Source organism: Cinclus cinclus, chromosome 7, assembly GCF_963662255.1.
Source record: "Cinclus cinclus chromosome 7, bCinCin1.1, whole genome shotgun sequence".
Lineage (NCBI taxonomy): Eukaryota > Metazoa > Chordata > Aves > Passeriformes > Cinclidae > Cinclus > Cinclus cinclus.
In genome coordinates, this window is record NC_085052.1 from 26405689 (window position 1) to 26428812 (window position 23124).

The 23124-nt window shown below is 41.9% G+C and overlaps 1 protein-coding gene across 1 annotated transcript in view; it reads left to right on the plus strand.

Annotated features, from left to right (window-relative positions):
* Positions 1 to 23124, plus strand: part of CDHR1 (cadherin related family member 1) — a 44084-nt gene that overhangs the window by 9631 nt on the left and 11329 nt on the right. Inside the window, exons 4-14 of the mRNA XM_062496506.1 lie at positions 766 to 816; positions 1640 to 1729; positions 2214 to 2300; positions 4123 to 4239; positions 5831 to 5974; positions 8269 to 8347; positions 11188 to 11288; positions 13019 to 13222; positions 16272 to 16424; positions 20472 to 20636; positions 22725 to 22792. Coding sequence (XP_062352490.1) covers positions 766 to 816; positions 1640 to 1729; positions 2214 to 2300; positions 4123 to 4239; positions 5831 to 5974; positions 8269 to 8347; positions 11188 to 11288; positions 13019 to 13222; positions 16272 to 16424; positions 20472 to 20636; positions 22725 to 22792 — 1259 coding nt within the window. The remainder of the gene's footprint in view (positions 1 to 765; positions 817 to 1639; positions 1730 to 2213; positions 2301 to 4122; positions 4240 to 5830; positions 5975 to 8268; positions 8348 to 11187; positions 11289 to 13018; positions 13223 to 16271; positions 16425 to 20471; positions 20637 to 22724; positions 22793 to 23124) is intronic.

The window sequence follows — 23124 nt, forward strand, 5'->3', positions numbered from 1 at the left end:
TGATCTGAGGCTTTGGGAGACAAGGCCAGTTTATTAGCCCCTGAAGCATGTAATAGAATTTGCAATTCTAAGACATTATGCTTCCCTCATCATGTTGCATTCCAGTTGACTTCTCCCACTAACATTGCTATCAACTTTTTCACCTGCTGTCCGTCCATCTTTTTTTGAAAGAGAAGTTTATTCTTTATTTCTATCTTCCCCCACCCACACCCCAACAAGAGCTTAGGGGCAGCTACAGCCATCAAATCCTCAGACAGGGGACTCTCCTGTCACTAGGGAGAAGTAAAGATTTGTGTAAGCAGTGTTTCAGGATGCTCCTCTAGTACGTCATAGCCCTTTAGCCAATGTAACTATGCTGATTAGCGATGCCTAAAGGCAGCCTTATTCTGGGAATAAGGCATTGAACCCTTCCTATCTCCTCACTGAGAAGCTTACACAATATTTGGTAAACCCTTTAAAAATCTGTACACTAAGACAGAAGAATTTTGAACCAAAGTTCCATTTTGGGGAACATTTCTTGAAAAAGGTGACGGGTTTTCTTAAGCACTTCAGGAAGCAACAGGGATTACCAATACCAAAGCAACCATCTCCTGACCGTAGCCACAGAAGGTTCAAGGACCTGGAGCTTTCTGGCCCCTGCTGGGATTGCTTTGTGGTATTAGTTGTTACTTTCATCTGCCTGCCTAGACAGGTTTAAATCTGCAGTGTCTTTTCCAATCAGGATAAACACCATCTCTTTAACAAAAGAATTTTCTTAATTTACAGAAGGAAGATGAGATTGAAGTTATTGTCAGTATTTCAGACGGCCTGAGTACAGTAAGTATTTAATTATGGTGTAGCTTGTCAAGCTGTCTCTCCTCACATACCTACTCCTATTAAATTACCTTAAAGGGACCACCTCATTTGATCAGAAATCATAATCTCATTAGAGTCTTACCTCCTGTTCCAACAGCCACTGAACTCACAGTTACTCAAGTCTCACTTCATCTCCTTGCTCAGCTATTTGAGGATAATTACAATGTAGTGTGAGCTGAAATACTGACTTAGCAGCCTGCAGAATTACAGCAGCTTCCTATGAAGTTTCACTGCCAGCACAGTCGGATTTGTGCCTAAGATCTGGAGGTTTTTGGAGAAATGTGTGACATTATAGGAACTAGTGCTAGGTGCCCAAGAGCTGCCTGTCCCCGTCCCCACCCCCACAGTGTTTCTCTAGCATGATGTTAAGAAGATTTGCTTAGGCTGAGATGGTGGGGGCTTTCTTTGCTGCTAGATAAAGCTCTGTTCACGTCTAATCATTAAAAATTTATCTGAGGCATTGAGCACACAGTCCTACTCCCACAGATTTTCTTGGCATTTGTTCAATTTATGGACTGATGGTGTCACAGCCAGGATAGCAGTGTGCCAGTAGGAGGATGTGGGCTTCATCACTAGAGGTACCATAAAAGTGGGACCCTCTTCTTATCCACAAGACTGAATCAATCTAGAACTCTTCATCATCTCAAAGAAATTAATTGAGATTACTACAAGAAATTTTTGGGACATCAAAACATCCTACAGGCACAACTGCCCTCTGTAAACAGGAAATAATGGGATTCATAAATAAATGGAGTCATCATGTGCTCTTCATATTCTACTCCAGGTTTCTGAAAAAGTCAGGATCCTTGTAATGGATGCCAATGATGAGAGCCCAGAGTTCATCAATACACCTTACATTGTCCAAGTCCCAGAGGTTGGTGAAGTCCCTTTGCATACTGGAAATACATTTCTATAGGATGTAAACAGGGGATAATATGTTTTCAATAAAATAGCAAGTTGTACAGGACAGACTTGTATTATTTTGGTTTAGGGTTTGGGTAGATATTTATTATTCCCTGCAAGCCTGGGGAATAAGTCTGTAGGTACTTAGGGTGTGCTATTTTTGAGGTAAATTCCAAGATGTAAGTCAATGTGACTTTTTAGAATTGACTACAGTGGGAATATGATACACCCAGTCTCAGCTAAAATGTTCTGTTATTTTTATTTCACAAAGTGTTTCTTCTTGTTTTCCACTTTTAACATCTTCCCTCTCCTTTCTGCTCTTTGGTTCCCTCAGTGCTTTTGCACTCTTTCTACCATCACTCTTTTTCTGCCTCCCTCCATGCTCATTTTTCATTTATTTTAATTCACCTAGTTTTCTGTTTCTGTGTGACTCTGCTAATTCTTTCTGGTCACAGAACACTCCCTCCAGCAGCAGTATCTTTAAGATTGAGGCCATAGACAAAGACACGGGCTCTGGAGGAAGTATCACCTACTTCTTGCAGGTAAAGTATTGTCTGTACCTTCACAAATCGTCTCTCATTTACCGAGATTTCAGAAAGTAGATTTTAAAACGATTTTTGGCATTGAGTGCACTGCTAGCCCCTGTAGGACCAATTTTGTACCATGCACAAGAAAATAAGCATTGGCAAAAGGGATATTATCTGATGGCAAGCAGCCAAGGGTGGTCCAGCAGGCGGTGAGGGGAGCTGGAGTTGCCACTGACACTCCTGTGCTTGCCAGCAGGACCCCCCATGGCAGGGCTCTTACTGGCCCTTCCTTTGGGGTGACAAGGAGAGCAAGATCAGCTCGTAATCTTGTATGCTTATGGGATTTTGAAAGCATGAAGTAGCTTTCTTTAGGGACCAAAACACACTGGAAACATAAATGTGCCCTTTAGTGTAGCAGGCTGGTGCATAATTGATATCTAGATCACAGTGTGAAATGAAATGGAATCTTCTCCTCCCTGACAAAGCAGTGACTGCCTGAGACACCCTTTCAGTCGCTGCCCACTGGTGAAGAACTGAAAGGACTCCAGATTTAAAGCTGAACTTCTGTATTACAAATTTTCTGTATGCCACAAGGGCAATTTTTTGCATTATGTCTTTTAAATTCCTTCTTCCTACAGGAAGTTTAATCCAGGTTATCTGCAGTTGCCCTTATTCAAGAGGAAACGTGAAAAAAAAAGCAACCAAAAAACAAAGAAAATTTGTTGCAATATTTAATTTTGGATACAAATTTGGAGACAAATTACAAGATATTTACACAGCACTAAAGCAAATCCTCTCAAGAGCTTGGGCATACCATGAAAGAACACTTTGATTGCCTTGTTGAAATTTAGCTTTGATTTCCCAAATTATGACCCATGTGCAGGATTTAATTTTGTACAGGGCTTTTTCCAGAGAGTTGATAGAATATGAACCAAGGGACAGCAATTTCAAAATTCTATGTCTAGTTTATAATATATTTGTGTGGCAAAGAAAGGATAAGAGACATGCGAATTTGTAAAAAATTCTTGCTGTCTCTTTGGGCACAGTCTCTGAGAATTCTGAAGTTGCACAGAAAAAAGCTCTCCACAAGTATGATATAGTCAGGTGGTGATGTCTGCTGAAATGGCCAAAATGATCTGATAGTGGTCACTGTGTCTGGATACAGGAACACAGGTGTTTGTACAGGTATCTCCAGTTCAGAAGAAAGGAGGGAGGCATTTTTTAGGCCTTTGTTAAAATTAGATGTCCTTTAGACTCTGTACATCACAAAAATCACCAGACCACCACTGTGTTTGACAATAATGTATACATGCAACCTTCCTGATTTTTTTTAAACCAGTAGAGCCTTGAAACACTACGGGGCAACACTGTTTCTTTTTTTCTCCCTTTTCCCTTCATCTTTTTTCTGTTAAGTCTCCCTACCTCTTTCCACGAAATTAACTGAGTTAACCAAAGTTCAAATTTTCACAATTAAATGCTAAAAGAGTAAAAATATCTACAAGTAACTGATTAATTCTGAATAATGAAAGACTTGTGGTCGGGTTCATGAATTCTTCATAAACACACAGAGGTGAAATTCATCAAATATATTATTCGCCAAAACAGTATCATTATTCTAGTCCTCTCCCCCAGCAGATGAAATAAAAGATTAATCCCTATGACAATCCTATCTCCATATGTGTAATCTGTGGCTGTTTCTTCTTTTCTTTTCTTTTCTTTTCTTTTCTTTTCTTTTCTTTTCTTTTCTTTTCTTTTCTTTTCTTTTCTTTTCTTTTCTTTTCTTTTCTTTTCTTTTCTTTTCTTTTCTTTTCTTTTCTTTTCTTTTCTTTTCTTCTAGAACATCCATGCTAATAAATTCACAATAGACCGTCACAGTGGAGTCCTGCGCATCAAGCCAGGGGTCACTCTGGACTACGAGAAATCAAGAACACATTTTGTTGTTGTTGTGGCCAAGGTAAAAGGCTCTTATGTGAGACTAGAGGAGGTGGGGTGTTGTGTTTGAGTGGGACCAGTTAGTTTGAAAACAAGTGCTGCTGAAACATGAAGGCAGCAAAGTTAGTCCTGCCGTAACATCTGGAGGTGTGGGGGGCAACATGGAAAGGTGAGGGAGGAAAGGCAGCAGGTGTCTGCTGCTGGACAACACCTGGAGGATTTAGGAGGGGGTTTCCCACGTTTCGTTCGTGTCACCTGTGTCAGGTCACCTAGAAGTGAAGGGTTGGTGTATCCAGCCCTGGCCTCAAGAAGTACCAGCCTGTGAGCTCAGGGCTCCTCACGCTGCCCAGGGCACAGCCACCACCACAAGGACAAGCCCCTGGCAGGCAGACAGGACACAGTCACTACCCACGGTATGACACAGGGTAGACCCAGCCCAACACAAGTGACGCATTTCTTTTCTGGAAATATCTGTGAATGTTTCTCTTTTTTTTTGGCTTCTCTGCTGCCTCATGGCAGGAGATTATTTAAATCCTGCAAATATTGCTACATATCCCTTCTTGCCACTGTCTTTCCCAGCAGTACTGTGCCTGTGAGTGCTAACAGGCATTAAAAGTTTATAGATTCTGAAGTCTCTCACAATCCTGTGAGAACCTGCCACACAGACAGACTCACATGGGTGGAGAGAGGGCAATTTTGCTGTAACTTATGGGGACTTCAAATTGCTCGTATTTTTTGAAAAATGTATGGACTTTTTCATGTGTTTTTTAGCCAGGGCTCATTGGAGGAAAAATAACAATATTTTGCTTAAATTCTGCCTTTGGAGCAGTAAGGAAGAAACAAAAAAATCAGTGTATCTTTTTAAAAAAATGGAATTTTTAGAATTGTTACTGCAGACCTGTTGAACAATTCACACTCTTACACACCAACATGATGACTACTGACCTACAGCTGGTGCTCTGAGACTGAGGGTGTTAAAAGCTTCTGAAATAGCGAGCTGTCTTCCTAATTGGCTCTGCTGTGCCAGTTGTGCAGAGCTGGTTGTAGCCAAGTCCCCAGAGACTGTTTACACACAGTGTGGCTGTCTCGCAGGTTTTGGCTGCACAGCTCCTTCTGTGCTTGCACTTTATCACATAGGACTTCCTAGGAGACTTTGAGCATGTACACTGTTTATTTCCCTCTAGAGATGCACTACCTTGCTACAGAGCACTGTCCTGTGTTCATGACAAGGTTCTGTGGGGGATGAAGAGCTGTAGACCTTGGTCGCTAACTTTTTGCATCAGTTTCTAGCATTCTTTTTTTTTTCCTGAAAAAAATGCCCTTGAATTCCCTGTCTCCTCTCTAAAGATCATTTATGACTGTATATATTGGCTCAATCACTTTAAATATAAGAAATTACTTATGAGGCACTGCAAACTGTCTTGCTAATCATAGAGAGAGCGGGACAAATGGAAAAGAGAAGGGAATAGGGCAGCACAGATTAAATCGAAATGTTCAGAGAGGGAAAGGATCCCTGGAACTGTGCTTCTGAAGGCTCATGAGGTCCATGCACTCCCTCAGCTGATTTTCAGGCACCCTTCAGCACAGGCACCTGACAACAACTTCTTTTCTAGGATGGTGGTGGGAAGCTCAGGGGAGACAACAAAGTGTTTTCAGCCACAACAACAGTTACCATCAATGTGGAGGATGTTCAGGACACTCCCCCTATGTTCATCGGGACTCCTTACTATGGATATGTCTATGAGGACACGCTCGCAGTAAGTTCTGGTTTTCATCTGTGGGAGAACAAGTGCAGCCTTTCCCACCTCTGTTAAGATGGCTCTAAGGTTTCTAGCATAGGCTTAATTGGAAGTAGGACTTAAACCCTGATTTGACTCCTAGGTGGAACGAGCTGACCAAATCTCAGACTTATTCTTACTGATGTCTGCTGCAATTTTGTCATGCAAGGCTTCCAACTGTTTTCATTAAAGTCAAAAAGGATTCTGCCCATCTACATTGATCTAAGCCCAGACAGTGAGAGCTCTTCTGTAACTCAAACCTCCAGAGGCACTTGGCTGAAAGCTTAAGCAGGCTGCCAGTCACCTCACCCAAACACATCATGCTTAAAAGCCTTTGTGTGTCTGTCTGGTCTGTGGTCTCACAGTCTTTTTATTTTCTAGCTCAGATCAGTCTGCTACCAACAGTTGGTTGTACAAGGTGCAGATAGAATTTACACCCAAATACTGCAGGCTCTCTCGGACAACACCTGGGCAGAAGCAACCCTGACATCCCCAAAATGCAGGACACTTTCTGCTCAGTGATGGCTGGTTAGGCAGGATGGGCCAGGAAAGCCTCCTAGGCCTAAACTCAACCAGATTATCAGTCAAGCAGGGACATAATTAGGAAAACCATTTTCAGCCACATATTCTTGAAGCTACAAACAAATAAGTTTTCTCTATATCTAAGCAGTGACGTGATTGTGTATGGATCAGTTTTTGCCCTGATACATAAGATTTAATTAAGGTTTTCTTCATATATAAGACAAAAAAAATGATATCTAAGCATGAAATTACCCAACATTAGGCTATTGATCAGTTTAGCAGTGTGATTGCACTCTGTCCAGCTGACCTTCCCTTGAGTTTCAGGAAAGGCTGTGTCTTACTTTCTGTCCAGAAATGTACACTTCAGCCCATGCATGACTACATACTGCAGTTCACTGCAGAGGCTGTTACATTTCAGCAGGGTAGAGAAGTAATGCTCCTGTACTTTCCAGGTGTTTAGAATGAATGATATTATGTATATTGATTTATTCTGCATAGTTACATATAGATCTTGAAATAACTATCAGGTGCTCACAGGAGTTAGTGTTTACTATGGAAATGAGAATCAATAAATGTTAATTACATCCAGCTTGAGCTCATAACTTAGACCATTATGATATAATGATGGAAGCACGAATCAGTCCTTCCCGGTGTGGGTTTTGCCATTCGAATGGACTCCGCAGAGAAAGAGTCAATAGCTGATTTTAGTGGTGTTTGTGCATTTGGTGTTAATTTTGTAAACTTGCTTCTTTTCTCCATGGTAGAGTTGTCAGGATTTACAAGTACTCTGCCACCCTCAAAGGGACTGCACTGCATTTTGCCCAGTAGGCAGATTTTATTGCTGCTTCCAGCATAAATGATAATAAATACAGTTCTGTATTTCCACTTGCTCTAACAGAGCCTTGCCCTTGTTTGAAAAATTCACTCAAGGGCTGTCATGAAAATGCTCCTTGTTGCCATTTGTGATTCCCTGACAGTTGCTTCAATGTTCTCCAGTTCTGCAGCCTCAAACAGTAACACTTCAGTTTAGAGGCCTGAATTGCACAGCTCATTGCCACTTGGGTGAGCATTTTAATGTGACACTCATCATCCCTCTGAGCTGATAGGAGCAGTCACATGAGCAAATGGTCCCCAGTGTACAAATTCTGTACGTATGGCCCACAGCCACGTTACTTGTGCACAAAGACAGACAGTGAAGGTTTAAGAGCAGTTAAATCAACATCATTTTCATCACAATTTTATGCACTAGATGTTCTGTGGGCCAAGTTTCTCTGTGATCTCTGTTTGCTTCTAGTGCCTGAGTGAACTTAATTAGGAAGGACCAAAGTGACCCAATGACTCCTTGGCAGCTGCCTGTGTCTCAGCACACTGTGTGGGACAGGGCACAGGAGCCTGCACAGAAGTGGCCAGAGGGAATCTTGGTAGTGCCCCAAACTAAACTCTGGGTTTCAGATTGGCTGCTCCAAATCCTCTGTCCACACCTGTGGCTCCAGGCGGGTGTCCTTGGCCACAGCTTCCAACCATTCCTATGACAGCCAGCCCCAGGGCTGAGACACCCATGGCCACACAGGGTCTGCAGCCATTTCACACCCAGAGCAGTGTGCTCCCCACAGGGCACAAGCACAAATACCCACTCTGCCCCCAGCACTTCACTGCAGAAAGACTTACAGGAGTTCCATTTATTAATGTGCAGTTGCAATTCCACTGCTCCGATCTCAGTGCACAGACTGTGATTTCCCATTTCTTCCCAGGGCTCTGAGGTCCTTACTGTTGTTGCTCTTGATGGAGACAGAGGAAAGCCTAACAGCATTCATTACTGCATCGTAAATGGTGAGTAGGCTTGTCTTATAAGAACTTTGAAGGGCACTCAAAACTACATCTGGCATTAAATTAGAACGGAATATACTAGAGTTTAATAAACCTGAGACAAAATCTCAGGAAATAATACCAGGTACCTCAAACAACTTCAGGGCCCTGTACAGCAGAGAATAGCCAAGATTCCATTAAGTGAGTTTTAGTATCTTCTTCACAGAACTGTGCTTGGAGCTGTTAATGTTGCTGATTTGTTAGGCATCAGTAACTTGCTTGTCATTTCAGAAAGCGTAAAGGGAGATGCATTCACTCTTCTGAGCATCTCTATCACTTAATCTGGGAGGTGAGATAATTCATTGGGAGACCCAGACATGCCATTTGGAGGGATATTTTTATTAACACAGTGATGAAAGTGGTTAAAGAGTCAAACCTCTGATTTCTTGCAAGAAATTATATTTACCACTGAAGAGACACTGGCAGTACACTGAAGTGGAAGACTAATGCTTTCCATCAGCTATTCTGAGAGTGTCTGTCACACGTCTTTTAATAGCATGAATGTGAAACTTAGCTGAATTGATGATTCATTAGGTGGTGAGGACAACAGCTTAGAGCAATTAAACTCGAGGCTACAGCTTTGGGGGTTTTGGGTTTTATACTCTCTCCCTTCTAAAACAAGGCTTCCATAGCAATTGGGCACCCCAGCTCACAGGTGTGAAAGATCCCAAAACTTACTAGGAGAAATCTGAGGTGTAGTTGAAGAGCTATGGAGTGAGTGCTTCATTGTGTTAAGTGATCTAAACAGCCAGAACAGAGAGATACACAAAATTCTTGTGTTGGTGTGGGATGAGACTCATGCTGAGGTCATTTCTTAGTATGAGGGAATAAATAGGTAAAAGAAAGGTAGAAACATTGAGGAAAAAAGGGTTGCAGAAGACAATAGGTAGAAAATGAGAAAAGGTAAAAAGATAGGTGCAAAATGAGGAGCAAGAACAAGTAAGTGGGATGAAAATATGCTAAACAAAGGAGAAGTTAAGTAAGGAGAACAAGTGAAGGCAGAAGAACCAGGGGAAATGTCAAAGGGAAATAAGATTAATGAGGAAAGACACTGTATTTCCAAAGAAAATAGAGAATGACTAAAAGGGTTCTCTGTTATAAAAAACAAGTAACTGTTTAGGAAAGAGTGGGAATGGAAGATGTAAGGGGATGACAGATAAGTACAACAAAATATGACTTAATGGAGAGCAGGTTTTTCTCATGCCCATTGACAAAGGGTTTTGTTTGTGTGAAATGGAGAAGAGGGGAAAGGAATATGCTTTTAGTGCATAGAAAGTTGAAAAACAGAGAACAAAAGATTGTAACAGGTTTCTGCCCCTTCACCTCAGACACTGGCATTATTTTTGACAAGCCATTATTGCAATAACTGCAGGCTGGGACGTCAAAGGACAAGAAAACACTAACAGCAAATAGATATTGCTCTTAATAAGCATTTCTTGTCCTGGGAGCGTGAGATAATAATAGGAAATGCTCCAATCTTCTGAACATGTTGTATGGAGGAACACACATACTGCTACACATACTCCAGGTTACCAAATTCCCTGGGATAACTAGACAATAACATGAAGTATGGTGGTTTGAAACCACTATTGACTTAAGCTTCTTCTCAGTCAGAATATATTTTGCAGGCCAATGTATCTTAATAATTGGGTATTGTGAGTCAATATCTGTTCAATGTTGTGTCTAGAGTGCTTTAATGAAGTTGCAGTTACTTGTAGGTATTAGCAAAAGAGGATACTATTGGATGGCTTAAAAATCAGCATTGGAAATGAGTTTGAGAAAAATAAAAATGACTGAGCTTTCAGGTCATCATCCTTTATTTCTGAAGGTTTGATCTCCTATATTTAAAGGGATTTCTTCTCTTTTCCTTCCAATGTTAGACTGCCACAAAGCACAGGATGTGGCAGGTACTGTGCATGAGGTAGCATCAGGGCTGCCCTTCCTGGGCACCAGCCTGCACCTGGCTGTGATGTGAGATGGTTCCTGACATCCTGGTGAGACACTGCTGCCTCTCTGTAAGCTGGCATTTGCTTCAGCACAAATACACCAATCTCAATAAACTGCTGCCTGGAGCTGGTATTCTCTCCAGATCAATGGAAGTTGGGTAGCAGCAGCAAAGTCAGCCTGCAGCCCTGTCCTGCCTGTGCCAGACTCTGCTTCAATTCAGAAACCTTGGGGTCTACACCAGATACTCCAAAAAACCCTTTTTTTTTTCAGGACAGCCTTGCAACAGGCTGAAAGCTCTTTTTTGATAACTCCCTGTTTAAGACAAGAAGACACTTTCTCCAGAGATGCTGTCTGAGGGAAGTGACTGTGTTTCTCAGAGGCAGATTGTCAGACTTCTCACCTTAGCTGATATGAGTGAGAAAAATGTTCTTGTTTCTAAAAGACTTCATTAAGCATTTGCTAACTGCAATGACAAAAGTCTATTTTTGTCTAAACCAGCATATAAAGAAGACAGCGTAATAAAAACTAATACCAAATTTGCATGCCTGGATGCTGAGGCTTGAGGGGTGCCCAAGCAGGATGGGAAGAGCAAAATGCTGACAGTTGCCCATAAGGGAAGAACTCCACCGAGCCTTTCCTAGGGGAGGAAAACCTTTTTGGCCCTCATCTGTGTTTTTATCTCACTGTGACCAGCCATAGAAATGCTTCATTTTTGTAGAGTGGCTTCAGACCTACTGATAGATATGGATACACATATGGACAAAGATGTGCTTAATGAAGTGTATAGTTGATTTCCCAACGCTTGTTCAAAGAAAGAAAGTGTGGCACGTAACCAGAGCATCTTGGTTTCATTGCAGGAAGTGAAGGTTCATTTGAAATCAGCAACACAACTGGAGCCATTTCTGTGATAAAAAGCCCAAATCAGCTCAAGAAAGAAGTGTATGAACTAAAAGTTAAGGTAGGTGCTGTGGCCACTTTAAGACTATTGGTCTAAAATGCCATGACTAGGCACGATTGGTCTAAAGTTGTTTAATTTAAAGCTGACTTTACCTGTTTCAGAAACTACCTCCTATATTTCAGCAAAGTGCTAGATAGTATAAAGCAGCACTAATTGCTTTTGTTGGGATGGTGGGATATTACTGTTGAGGTATTTAGTACCTCAAATTGCTTCTTTCAAATGAAATCATCTTGTCCTAATTTCATCTCTGAGGCTAGAGAATCAATGTCCTTTATAGTCTGTAGATACCTGTTCTCTGTGTTTCCAGATTTTATTGCTAAACTGGGAATTCATGTCTTGAAACCTCCATGTTATGAGATAGGTAACAGTTAAATCTATGATTAGTAATAGGACTGGGACAGATCATGCAGTGTCATGTCAGCATGCACTTCTGAGGTACTCATCAGCCACACACAAACACATGTTCACACCTAGATGAGCTAACACCTCGATGAGCCAGTACTCATGTGACAGGTTGCGCTATTTTAAGCAGTTTCCAAAGAAAAAGTGTTTAAAAATGTACAATTAAATTGTGAAGACGGTATCAGTTTTCTTCAGCATGTTGGAACTGCATATTATTACTGTGGTAAGGACAATGCCAGCTTAAAGGCAGCTTTGAGGAATTGCACACTGCCAGAACCAGTGTGTAGCATCCCCAAGGGCACTTGCTTGCTCCTGGGTTCAAGCAGTGAGCCGTGCCTGGGAGAACATGGAGTCCTCATGGGCTGAGTTTAACTCGGACACCATTTCTTCCTCTATCAGCTCTGCTTCACTGCAGTCTGCTACCGCTCCCCAGATGCAGAATGGGTTAAAGCCTTGCAAGCTTTTCTGATCTCCTGATTATGTATGTGGTGACCCAGAGCTCATGCAGGCTGCAAAAGCTGTTAGAGGAACCAAAAAGGTGCTATATTACCCAGTGTACGTAGTGACAGGCACCTCAGTTGCCAGACTAATGCCTTCAGAGAAAGTGCCTTTGGTTTTGAGCCCTTTGAGCAAAAAGGCATGTTAAAAATAGCTGTTGTGACAAAAATACCAGCCAGTTTCTGTCCTGGTGGAAGAAATGTCTCAGGTTCAATCCAGCGAATCAGACTCCATGTTGCAGTTATTGAAACCCAGACAGATTTGATCTTGTGGTTCAGAAAAAAAAACAGCTAGGTTTGCCTGCCTGTCTAAACTTTAAATTAAGCTCACCTAAACATCACAGCAGAATTTTGAATCAGAGACTAAATCTCAAAAAAAAAAGCACTTTTCAAATATTTACCTAAATGCCACAAGTACAGTTTTTCTCACAGTACTAAAGGCTGCAGTCCTTGCAGCAATGAGACAATGAACTACCTGTGGTACCACAGCAAATTTAAACATTGTCTTCCTCTTCTATCAACACTTTAGGCAAGCAATCACCTTACCTCTACTGGATTGTTTTTAGAGAACTGTTTTCACCTAGACAGAGTTACTAAGATCACAGAATTAGAGAGAGAATCAACTGGGGCTCTTCTGGGACTGGTTTATTACCATAATCTTATAATCACCATAAATTTCAGTGTGAAATGGACTGAGGTTTTAGTGAAATATAAGTCTGTGAATCTTCCTAAAAGCTAGAGTGCTTTGTGCAAGTGGAATAATACCTGAACAAGAATCTGAAGAAGGAGAAAACAGTTTCATCATTCTTTTCTTCCTCTCACCTGCTGCAGGCATCAGAAGTCAGTCAGGAAGGTGACATCTCTGAGCACACATATGCCATGGTGACCATACGGGTGGTTGACCTCAACAACCATCCACCAACATTCTATGGAGAAAATGGTCCCCAGAACAGGTTTGAACTCACCATGTATGAACATCCCCCAGAGGGTGAAATCTTAAGGGGATTGAAGATTACTGTCAATGATTCAGATCAGGTAAATGGAAACTATGTGGACTTTTGGTTTTCCTGTCCTGTTTTCCCAAAGACTAGGAGCTGTCAGACAGGGAAATGGCATTTTAGAAACTCAACTGTTTCACCTGCATTCCCTAAAAGCCTAGGACAGACAAAGTAATTTTAGGGTCCAGTACCACAGAGAGCCTGGACCCAGGAGTTCTGTTTGTCTGTCATATGCTGTTATGCCAATGGGAAGGGTGGTCCTAAACCAGGTCTTGTGGTAATTGAAGTTGAACAATCCTTATGAACTTCTCTAATTACCGGTTGTGTTCAGTTGTGGCCAGTGTATTGTCTGAGAACCTATTCCCTTTGAAGATTTTCTTGGGGGTTCCAAGCCCTTTAGTAACTTCAGGTGCAATTACTGCCTGCATCTTTTTGTGGCCCTTATGTTACAGTCAGGGTCTGCATTGCATGGTTTGATAAGTCTTTCCTACTGGTCTGATGTTTCTAGGTAGTCTTAAAAATTATGCCCGAGCCAAACTGACTCTTACCAGATAAAGGAAAAGGAAAGAACACTCCATCCATCTCAGCCTGCTGTCTAACTGACCTGTGATGCCTCTAGGTACTATGGCAATGGTTGCTATAGGGACCCCTAAGCTAAATACTGTATGAATGACATCCATCTGAGTTAGCCTCAGGTTAGGTAGTGACAAGAAAAAAGCTTAATGCATCTGAGAATTGTATTACTATTGGAAAGAGCTCTCTTCTGTAACTGTGCTCAGCATTGTGCTGGTGTGATGGTATTGTACTTTATCAAACCCACTGGCTTCTTCCCCCTCCCTCCTGCTGCTCTGCGGCGAGCAGATAAATGACTGCTTTCAAAGCAGTGCTACGTCTATCCCGCTATTGTCACAGGGGATGGTGCTCCAGAAGGGGAGAAACAAAACCCATCTCTTCTCTTTAGAGACAAAATATATATCTAGGCTGACAAAATATTCAGGCTGCAAGTTAGGCAATAAAATAAGCAGAAAACACTGATAAATACACTGTATAGATTTTTCAAGAAGCTTCCTGGTACAGTGTAAGGTATCACTCTAGGGGGGAGTGGGTTGCTTTTCTTCTAAGGCAGAGAATGCAGTGTTTTCCTTCCTATCCAAGATGATTCTGTAGAGAAGAAAATCAAACGTGTGCCTGTCTCTGTCACAGCTACTAGAGACTCTTTTCTTTTGGGGGAGTGGATGATACAATTGAGAAGGAGAAAGAAACTGTGGTTTAGGCCTACAGTTTGATGGAAATGCCATGCTTACTAGCAAGAAAATGATACAGAAATTTCTCTCCCTCTTCAACAGGGTTTAGGGCTCAGTGCTGCTGTTCTTCCAGTAATTCCTGCGTCCCATGGCTGTCTGCTTGGAGACACGCAGCAGCATGGCTTGCTCTGAGCAGATCTGGGTTCAGTGGACATCAGTGGCAGAAATAACTCATCTGTTGGAGGGAGGCAGTTTTCTCCCTATCCCATGTCACCCTTCTAGCCATGTACAATCCCATGTGCCACACACTTTGTATGACTTTGTCTGACTTTGTATTGTCAGATTGTCCACTCTTCCCATCAGCACTATTTTCCATAGTCCAGCAGTTCTGGCTTTTTTTGGCTTTACCATCCAGCAAAAGAGATCCCACTATCATCACTGTAATTGTGGGGTGGGTTTGTGTAACCAAACAACACAGACCACTGAGTCTGGATCCAAGGTCATTCTGTTTCCCTTAAGGGACTACTGCTGAATACTTTTTCTCTTGACATGAGCTAGGGCTGCTCAGGAACTGCTTCTAACAAGCTCTCCAGGGAAACAGCTGAAAGTAAAGTTGTCCTGTTTGAAAGTTATTATTAGAAATTCATCACCTCAATATTCATGCTACAGAGACAACGTGGCACCAGGCAGGCCACGTAATCTGGCTCTTTGTCACAGTGTAAATATGACACTGAGAAATTGGTGAACCAAGAGAGTTTGGTGAGGCAGGCTCAGCTCATTTTCACATCTTCCCTGTAAGGCAGAAATATGAGAATCCCCCTTTCATCTTTTCTTTTACATGCTCCAGTTTGGTTTAAAAGAATTAGTCTGGCCAGCTGGCTCTGGCTCACTCTTCCCATCTTGCACACAAGTGGCGATAACCTTTAGGATACTGCTGCTTCCCATGTTCTCTCTAGCTAGAAGGTTTATCTATGTAATGGGATTTGCCTTCTCACTTCACCTGGAGCTGTCAAGTGTGTCAGATCTTGTTCTGCACAAGTGGAGCTACTCTCTCCCCGCAAGTGCATCAGCTTCCAAAAGGTTTGGTATTTGTACCTCTGGCCTAGGTTAATCCAGTCAGTGCAAAATGTGGAGTACCACCTCTGTTTGGAAATTGCCTATCTTTGTGATTTTGCATCATCATCATGCAGAATGCATGAAGAACAATTCACACAGCTAGTTATTAAAACACAGGCTGAGTAATTAAAACACAGGCTGGACACTTGGAGTGTTCAAGGCCAAGCTGGATGGGGCTCTGAGCAACCTGGTCTAGTGAAAGGTGTCCCTGCTGTGGCAGGGGGTTTGAAATGTGGTGATTTCAAATGTCTCCTCCAAGCCAAACGATTCTGTGAGACTGGGTTTGTGAGGCTTGTGTTGTCCTTAGTCGAGCAGTTCAGTTGTCTTTCCTTGGTAGGAAGCAGGAAGAGGCAGGACTTCCTTGCCAATATGCACGTGGTGTCATCTCTGTCTAGCTCCCAGTGCGTGGCACGAAACCCAAGGCTGCTTGCCACAAGATTCCTCTCTTAGCCAGGCCTGCTGCAGGGTTTTTCCATCATGACTGAAAGAATAACCAGGCTTGTCAATCTATTTTAAGAAAAGCTGCGTCTGTCTTGTGACAGAGGCTGGAGGGATTATATAACTAAGCTTCTTAGTGGTCTCCTGCTCAGGGGATGGAGAGCAGAGGGTTCTCAGCAGTAAGGCTCACTCTCATTTTATATAGTTTGAAGAAACAGAGCAATCTAGACTGTAAGATATGCACCATTCACTGAAAACAATCAATGTCATATCTGCTTTTATTCACAGGGAGCCAATGCTAAATTCAACCTCCGTCTTGTTGGGCCTGGTGGCATCTTCCGAGTGGTTCCTCAAACTGTCCTGAATGAGGCTCAGGTTACAATAATAGTGGAAAACTCTGCTGCAATTGACTATGAAAGCTTCAAGGTGTTAACCTTCAAGGTACTTCTGCTTTCCAGGTCCTCTTGTTCAGTGTATACAGTATGAGTATGATGGCATTTGCATCTGATATGATTTAGCTTCTTAATCCACCCAGAGCTGTTTGATGCATTATCAGAGACATGATAGTCCATGTATGGAAAAGTCATCTCTGACTCTTTAATGGATGCATCTGCAGACTGATTTCATCCAGTCAGTGCAAAACATTGATTCTATCTCTCTCTGAAAACTGTACATGTTGGTGGCTCTGAATCAGTCTAGACTGAACCCTGAAGGTGTTATTTCTGCACTCACAATGATGCATTCACAGAATGAAATCCTAATTTCTCTGCAGCTAGAACTTTACCTGCTTAGTGCTAAGTAATTTGATTCATGATCATGCTTTTGGATGTTGGCAGCCTGAAGACCCCAGCTGACTGGAAGATAATTCCCCAAAATTGCTCACTGTCTTTGTCAGAGTCTATCTATCTATCCATCTATATGGCCATTTGCAAGCTGACCTGAGGCTCACCCATGCTCTAAGCCAGCCATGCAAGAACCAGTTTCATCCAAAAGCTGGAACCTCACATTATCACCTTCCCTGATGGATTCTTTGGCTCATCAACAAGATAATTAAGTAGTCTGGTTTTCTGTCAGCTGCCTCTGAACATGAGTGTAGACGTTTCAGTTCCGACTGCAAAGAACTGCATAGACAATCCCTGTAACTTTTTTTTTAAATTGCCAAAATGATCTAGCTGAGTATTAACATATGCTAGTTTTGTAATGTACAGAGAGGGGCATTTTTTGCACAGTCCAAACCCCGAAATTCCAAAATTTTGTTCTCCCCTTTGCTGTATGGTTTGCTTTGTGCCCTTAGCAAGTTTCACTTCAGTATATTTCAGGCTTCTTCTCATAATATTCCTAAGTAATTTTGAGCTTTATAGGTTGTAGATGCTGCAAAAATATGAGGCATCATTACTGTATTAAAGTGCAAGATTCTGAAAGGGCCATAAAGTACTACTGAAACTAATTATAACAAGCACACATTTATTCAGGTTAAACTACCAAAAGAGCAGTAAAGGAGTTACACGTGGCCTCCTCATGAATGCAAATAGAAATCAAAGTAGTTAATGTGATTGCCATGAACACCAAAAGAATTAATTACCAGGGAAAGGGATATATATTTTTCTAGTTTAAGCAATTATTCACATTTTTTTTAAATTATTTCTACTGAAGAAAGACTTTCCAAAATTATTTCTACAGGAGACTATAAGACTTGGCTTAAAAAGTGCAGCCTTTGTCTGGATTCCAAATGGAGAAGGTGCAGATGGATTATATGGTAGCAATATATGGCAGCAAATACCTTACAAAACCTCATTGCTGGCTTCATTTTCCTGCAAAGTTCAAATCACCTCCTTCCCAGTTACAGTTGTCAATGTAGTCATTCTGGTTACAATTTTGGGTGAAATATATTTCTATCTAATCTGTATCTCACAACAGCTTTGAGAAGTTATCTTCAGGGTTTGGGGTTTTTTTCTGTAAGCAATGATCCCTCTCCTCTTGTTTGTTTTTGAAGAGTAAAATGCCAGAGCGTAATTAAAGCTAATTTGTCTGGGAGATGCACTGAAAAACTTTCTAAAGCAAAGGTTACTAGAGAAACCTATCTTCCATTTAGTGCTGGCTCTTAAATGTAGGTAGTAGTCAGGAGTTCCTTCATTTTCAGCTGTCTAAGAGCTCAAATGGGTTTCCCAAATTATGGCAGCTATGGGAATTTACTCATCTCTCCAGTCCCTCTGCCACAGGGGTCAGATATTGCTGTCCCACCTTGTTATGGGCTGCCACGCTTTGGGGGCTAACCTCCTGCCTCCATCTCCTTCAGCTTAGAGCACACTGTGCCTTGGCAGCAGCCTGGACATGCTGCAGACACTCACATCCACAGACTGGGACCAGGTGAGGCTGCGATTATCTTCAGCTGCCAAAATCAAACTCTATTTTAAAAATTCAGCTACCACTTTTAGGATTGCATGTTGGTTTGCTCTTCTGGCACTTAAGTATTAATTGTTGATATGTAGTACTGTGAAGTAACAGTTTTATGCTATTTTTTTCTCTCTCTGCATGAAACAAACAATACAGGTCTGCATTAGTTACTGCAGTCAAGTAAGCTGACAAAATTTCCTCCCTGAAGGAAGACGTTGTCAGCATGATGACATAGCAGGACTGTGGCTGCTGAAAGGAGAGGGAATAAAAAATGAGTGCAGAAAACAAAGTAAAAATACTGAGCTTTCATAAGGTCTACTAAGATGGGCTGATTGCAGCAGCAAAGATGATTTAACTGCAGATGTTATAATTTAGTTAGAGCTCCATGTGCACAATCAGCACCAAGATTTTACCTCTGTACTGCTTTAGGTGCTGAAATTTCTCATGAGGAGGTTTCTGCTGATGTCTGTATGGCTGTCCCTTCAAAAATTTCTTTTGCTGTAACACCACCCGAGACTCCCAAACACAAAAGTTAGCACAGTGATGTAGTGACCAGGCTCCCCTTTCAGAGCAGATGTGCTCTGCAGCAACTGCAAGCAATCCTTCAAGATTCATTTCTTCTCTTTATTTCCAAACATTACCAATGTTCACACAGCAGACACAGCTCTAGGAGATGACACTGAGATAGCCTTTTCCCTGTCTACTTGAACAGTTCCCCACCCTCTGCTTTCACCTGGAGGTGATAGAAATCTGGCACAGCAGAGGCTGGAGCGCAGCGTGTCCCCCAGGCAGCTGGCAGTGCCACTGCAGGTGAGCAGCACTCAGAGCCCTGCAGGGACCTGGGGAGCAGGGCATGCTGTGCCAGCCCTGCTGCTCCCTCCAAAGCTCACTCAGGCACTCACCCTCTTTGTGGGAGCTCCTGGGACACGTCTCCTAGGAATTAAAACCCCTGCAGCCAGATTTTTCATCTGAGCCTCTTAGATCTCACTTCATGTTCTGCTCACTAGTCTATTAGTAGTGTGCTATTTTCTTAGAGCCCTCCTGCTTTGTGCTAACTATGTCTCTGCCCAAGCATGAAAAGCAAACATTAGACCACTGTTTTTGGTGTTAGCCATTTGGGCTCAGCCCCCACAGAGCCCAAGACTGATGGCCTAGTGCTGATCCTGTGTGATGCAGCCACCCATGGGACAGACGCCTGGGACAGACACCCTGAAGGTCCCAGCGTTTCTCAGTACCCATTGTTGAAAGTGCTCTTTCTTGCTCAGCCACAGACCAACTGATTTTGCTGCTCTACCAGCTGAGGCATCCTACTAATGCTCCTCAAATCCAGTAGATTTTGCTTAGAAAGGAGCAGTTAGATGCAGTAAATACTTAGTTTGCTCTATGTGATTGCCTTTCAGATGAACAGTATGAGAATGTGTGATGTCAGAGAGCTCTGTTCTCCTCAGAGACAATTCAGAGGCAATTCAAAAGCCCCCATGTTATCTGATAAAGTCCTAATCAGCAAGAGGCAATGAGGGTAGAATTCCCATGAAGTTGGTAGTAGAAGTCCTCACAATCTTTGGGAAATGGGATTCTGCTGTACATGCCTCCCATTTGGGGTAAGAGTAACGCTGCTTCAAAACAACTGGTTCCATCTTTTACCCTGTTTGGTGCAGTTTATTGTTCCTGATATCTTTCCTGATGAAGAACTTCCTCTACAAAAGATCATGTTTAAATTTATGTGGTTATTCAAAATAATTCAGTGCTTATGTTTCGCAAAGTTCTAGAAGCTGCCCAGGGATGGTTGTTTGTCGGCTTCTGTTATGGCTTTTGGATGTGTGCTGGTTAGTAATGACTAGTCACATCTGTCACATGAAGTCTAATATGAACACACAGGTTTGAAGGCCTCTCCTCACAGCCTGATTGCCCATTACAAGCAAGCACACACAAACAAGCCGAGGCTGCATGCTGACCTGGCTCATCATCACCCTGGTTCTGAGCTGTCTGCTCCTACCAGGCTAAAATGCACCAATGTGCCATGGGTGGTGGAGGAAGCTTCTTTAAGAGGACTAATAGCTGCTTTGTAGTGATTTCTGGTTTTTCTCTTCTTAGCTTCTTGCAATAGAGATGAACACACCGGAGAAATTCAGCTCGACGGCTGACGTGGTGATTCGCTTGCTGGACACCAATGACAATGTCCCAAAGTTCTCCTCTGACTACTACATTGCCAGGATCCCCGAGAACTCCCCAGGGGGCTCAAATGTAGTTGCTGTTACAGTAAGTTTCATTCACCCCTTAAGAAATGTTCTCTTTTCTGGGTGCCCATGGAGACAGTTCAAGCACCTTAAAAATAGTGGACAGGGCAAGTAGCAAATCTTACTCACCATTTGACTTCTGGACCAAACTCCAATTCCTTTCCAGAATCAACAAAAAAAAAAAAAAAACACAAAACAAAACAAAACAAAACACTTTGGGGAAAAAAAAGTTTTAGACAAATATTATTTAGAACAAGGGTCATCTGCTTTTAAGCCCCAAATCACATGGGCTTTGAGTATTAAGAAAGCCTCAGCCAAATCAGTGCCCAGTGGGAAGATTCAGTTATGGCTGAGTGGAATTGGATTTACTGGATTTGCTTGCTTAAGTGTGAGTAAAAAGAAAACAAGATGGCTGCTTAGTTGCTATTAGTCTCCTCCTCTTGGGAGGAACTTGGCTGCTAAAGGCAGAGTTAAACAGTTAATGAGGGCAAGAATATAAAATGGAAGTGCTTAGGACTGGGAAAAAAAGATCCCTATGTATGCATCTTCTCACAGCAGGAAAAATATGCCTATAGATTTTCCAGTATCTTGCATTTTCATATAAAGAAAATCAGATTATTACATGGGCCCTGAGTGCTGGAGGAACATTTCCAGCTGCCCCTCTCTAATACAACTGCTGAGAATGGAAACAGCCCTCATGTCACAAAGCCCAGAAAGCTCCTGGCCACCTGGACCTCGGTGGGGGATGCAAGTCACCTTGCAGGGGCCACACAGGTAAGGATGATGGAGGCAGGTTGCCAGAGATCTCCAGCACAAGCCGGCAACAAGTAAGAAAAATAATTAAATAATCAGAATAATAAAGTGCTGAAATTTTAGCAATGGAAGAACCATAGAAGTGAAACATAAATAGTAGAGAAAAGGTTACTGCATTAAACTGATAGGAAAGCTATTAGAGACTTAAGCATTACTATCTCTGAGGTAATAGGAATTAAAAATTCTAAGGCATCGGCAGAAAAAAAATATTTTAAAAATGTTGGCAGAAGCAACAAAACTTCTGAACCAAAGTGTGCAGGAACATGTAGCTGAGGAGCCTGTGTAAAATTTAGTCATGTGCTGTCAGCTCAGTACTTGACCCAGATTCACAATTATATGTGTAAAACTAAGGTGTTTCAAGTACTCAGAATGGCAATTCTGGGGGAAGTCCCAGGTATGCAAATGTTTTAAGTAAAGTTAGACAGTACTAAACTAGGCTGTGGTCAAAATTATGGGTTTAGAGAATCTGACAAATACATGCCAAAGAACAAAACAAAATCTACCAGTAGAGCTGCAAGTGTGTTATGTTAATCATGCAGGAATCAAAGACATTGCTCCCCTTCTCAAATATTTAAACAGGAAGATGAATGAATCAACCAGCACCACCAGGAATTTTGATGCCAGGTTCAACAGTATCACCCCTCCTCAGAGCTATCAGAGAAGCTGACAGGGAACCTGGGAGCTTATGGAAATAGCTGCTACCAAATCAATAGCTTTCCTAAGCCTGTGCTAAGAAAGGAAGCCAACAACAGTAGGAAACAAAGATATCATCTGGCGTAGTTTTTCGCAATATTAAAAGTCACACGGGCACAAGAGTGATTAAAATAGAAACAAAGCTGAAATACAATGTATAGATTGAAACATTTGTTATTCATTACTTTGAATTGAATCAATTAAACATGCAGAAGCTTAAAAATACTCTATATAAAGTAAATAATTCTGTCTAGGGAATATTCATTAATGTTTAGCTGACAATTAGGAAGGTTTGAGAGCTGGCAGTGTGTTCATGTCACTGAGATGATCTCCATCTCTATCAAAGGAAGGAGAGGTAACTGTGGATGGATGGGGCCATCTAGCGTCACTCTCCCTGCCAGAACCCCCGGGCACCAGGGACAGCGTTCCTGGGGCTGGCAGGGACATTTCCTGCTGGTAGGTTGTGCACTTTCTAAGTGCATATTTGCTCATGCCGTTTCCCACTAAAAACGTGATGGCAAAGAGAGTGAGAAGCATTGGGCCTGTTGGAAAAATGAAATGTTTCTTTTTGCATTTTAGTAAAGTCTTTTTTTCTTTTCTTTAGGCTACAGATCCAGATTCAGGGCTTTGGGGAGAAATCAAGTACTCTATCTATGGAACAGGAGCAGATCTGTAAGTAACAAGTAAATAAATAAAACTATAAAACCTCTAAGAAGATTCCTAAAATAATTTTAAAAGAAAGCTAGCAGGCTCATTCTTGATCTGCTCATTTCCAAGGACATTTATGACATGTTCTTTGTGAGTTCTGTGAACAACAGTAACGCTACTGTGCTCATTAAACATCTGCTTCATGAACCCAAGGAATTCTACTCACAAACCCCCAAAGACATACAAGGCAGCTGAAGTATCAATAACACAGGATTTGCTCAATCACCATTTGAAAAACACTTGTAAAGAAAAGAGAGGTTTTAGTCTTGTTGTGAAAAGTCATTTCAACAGAAAAA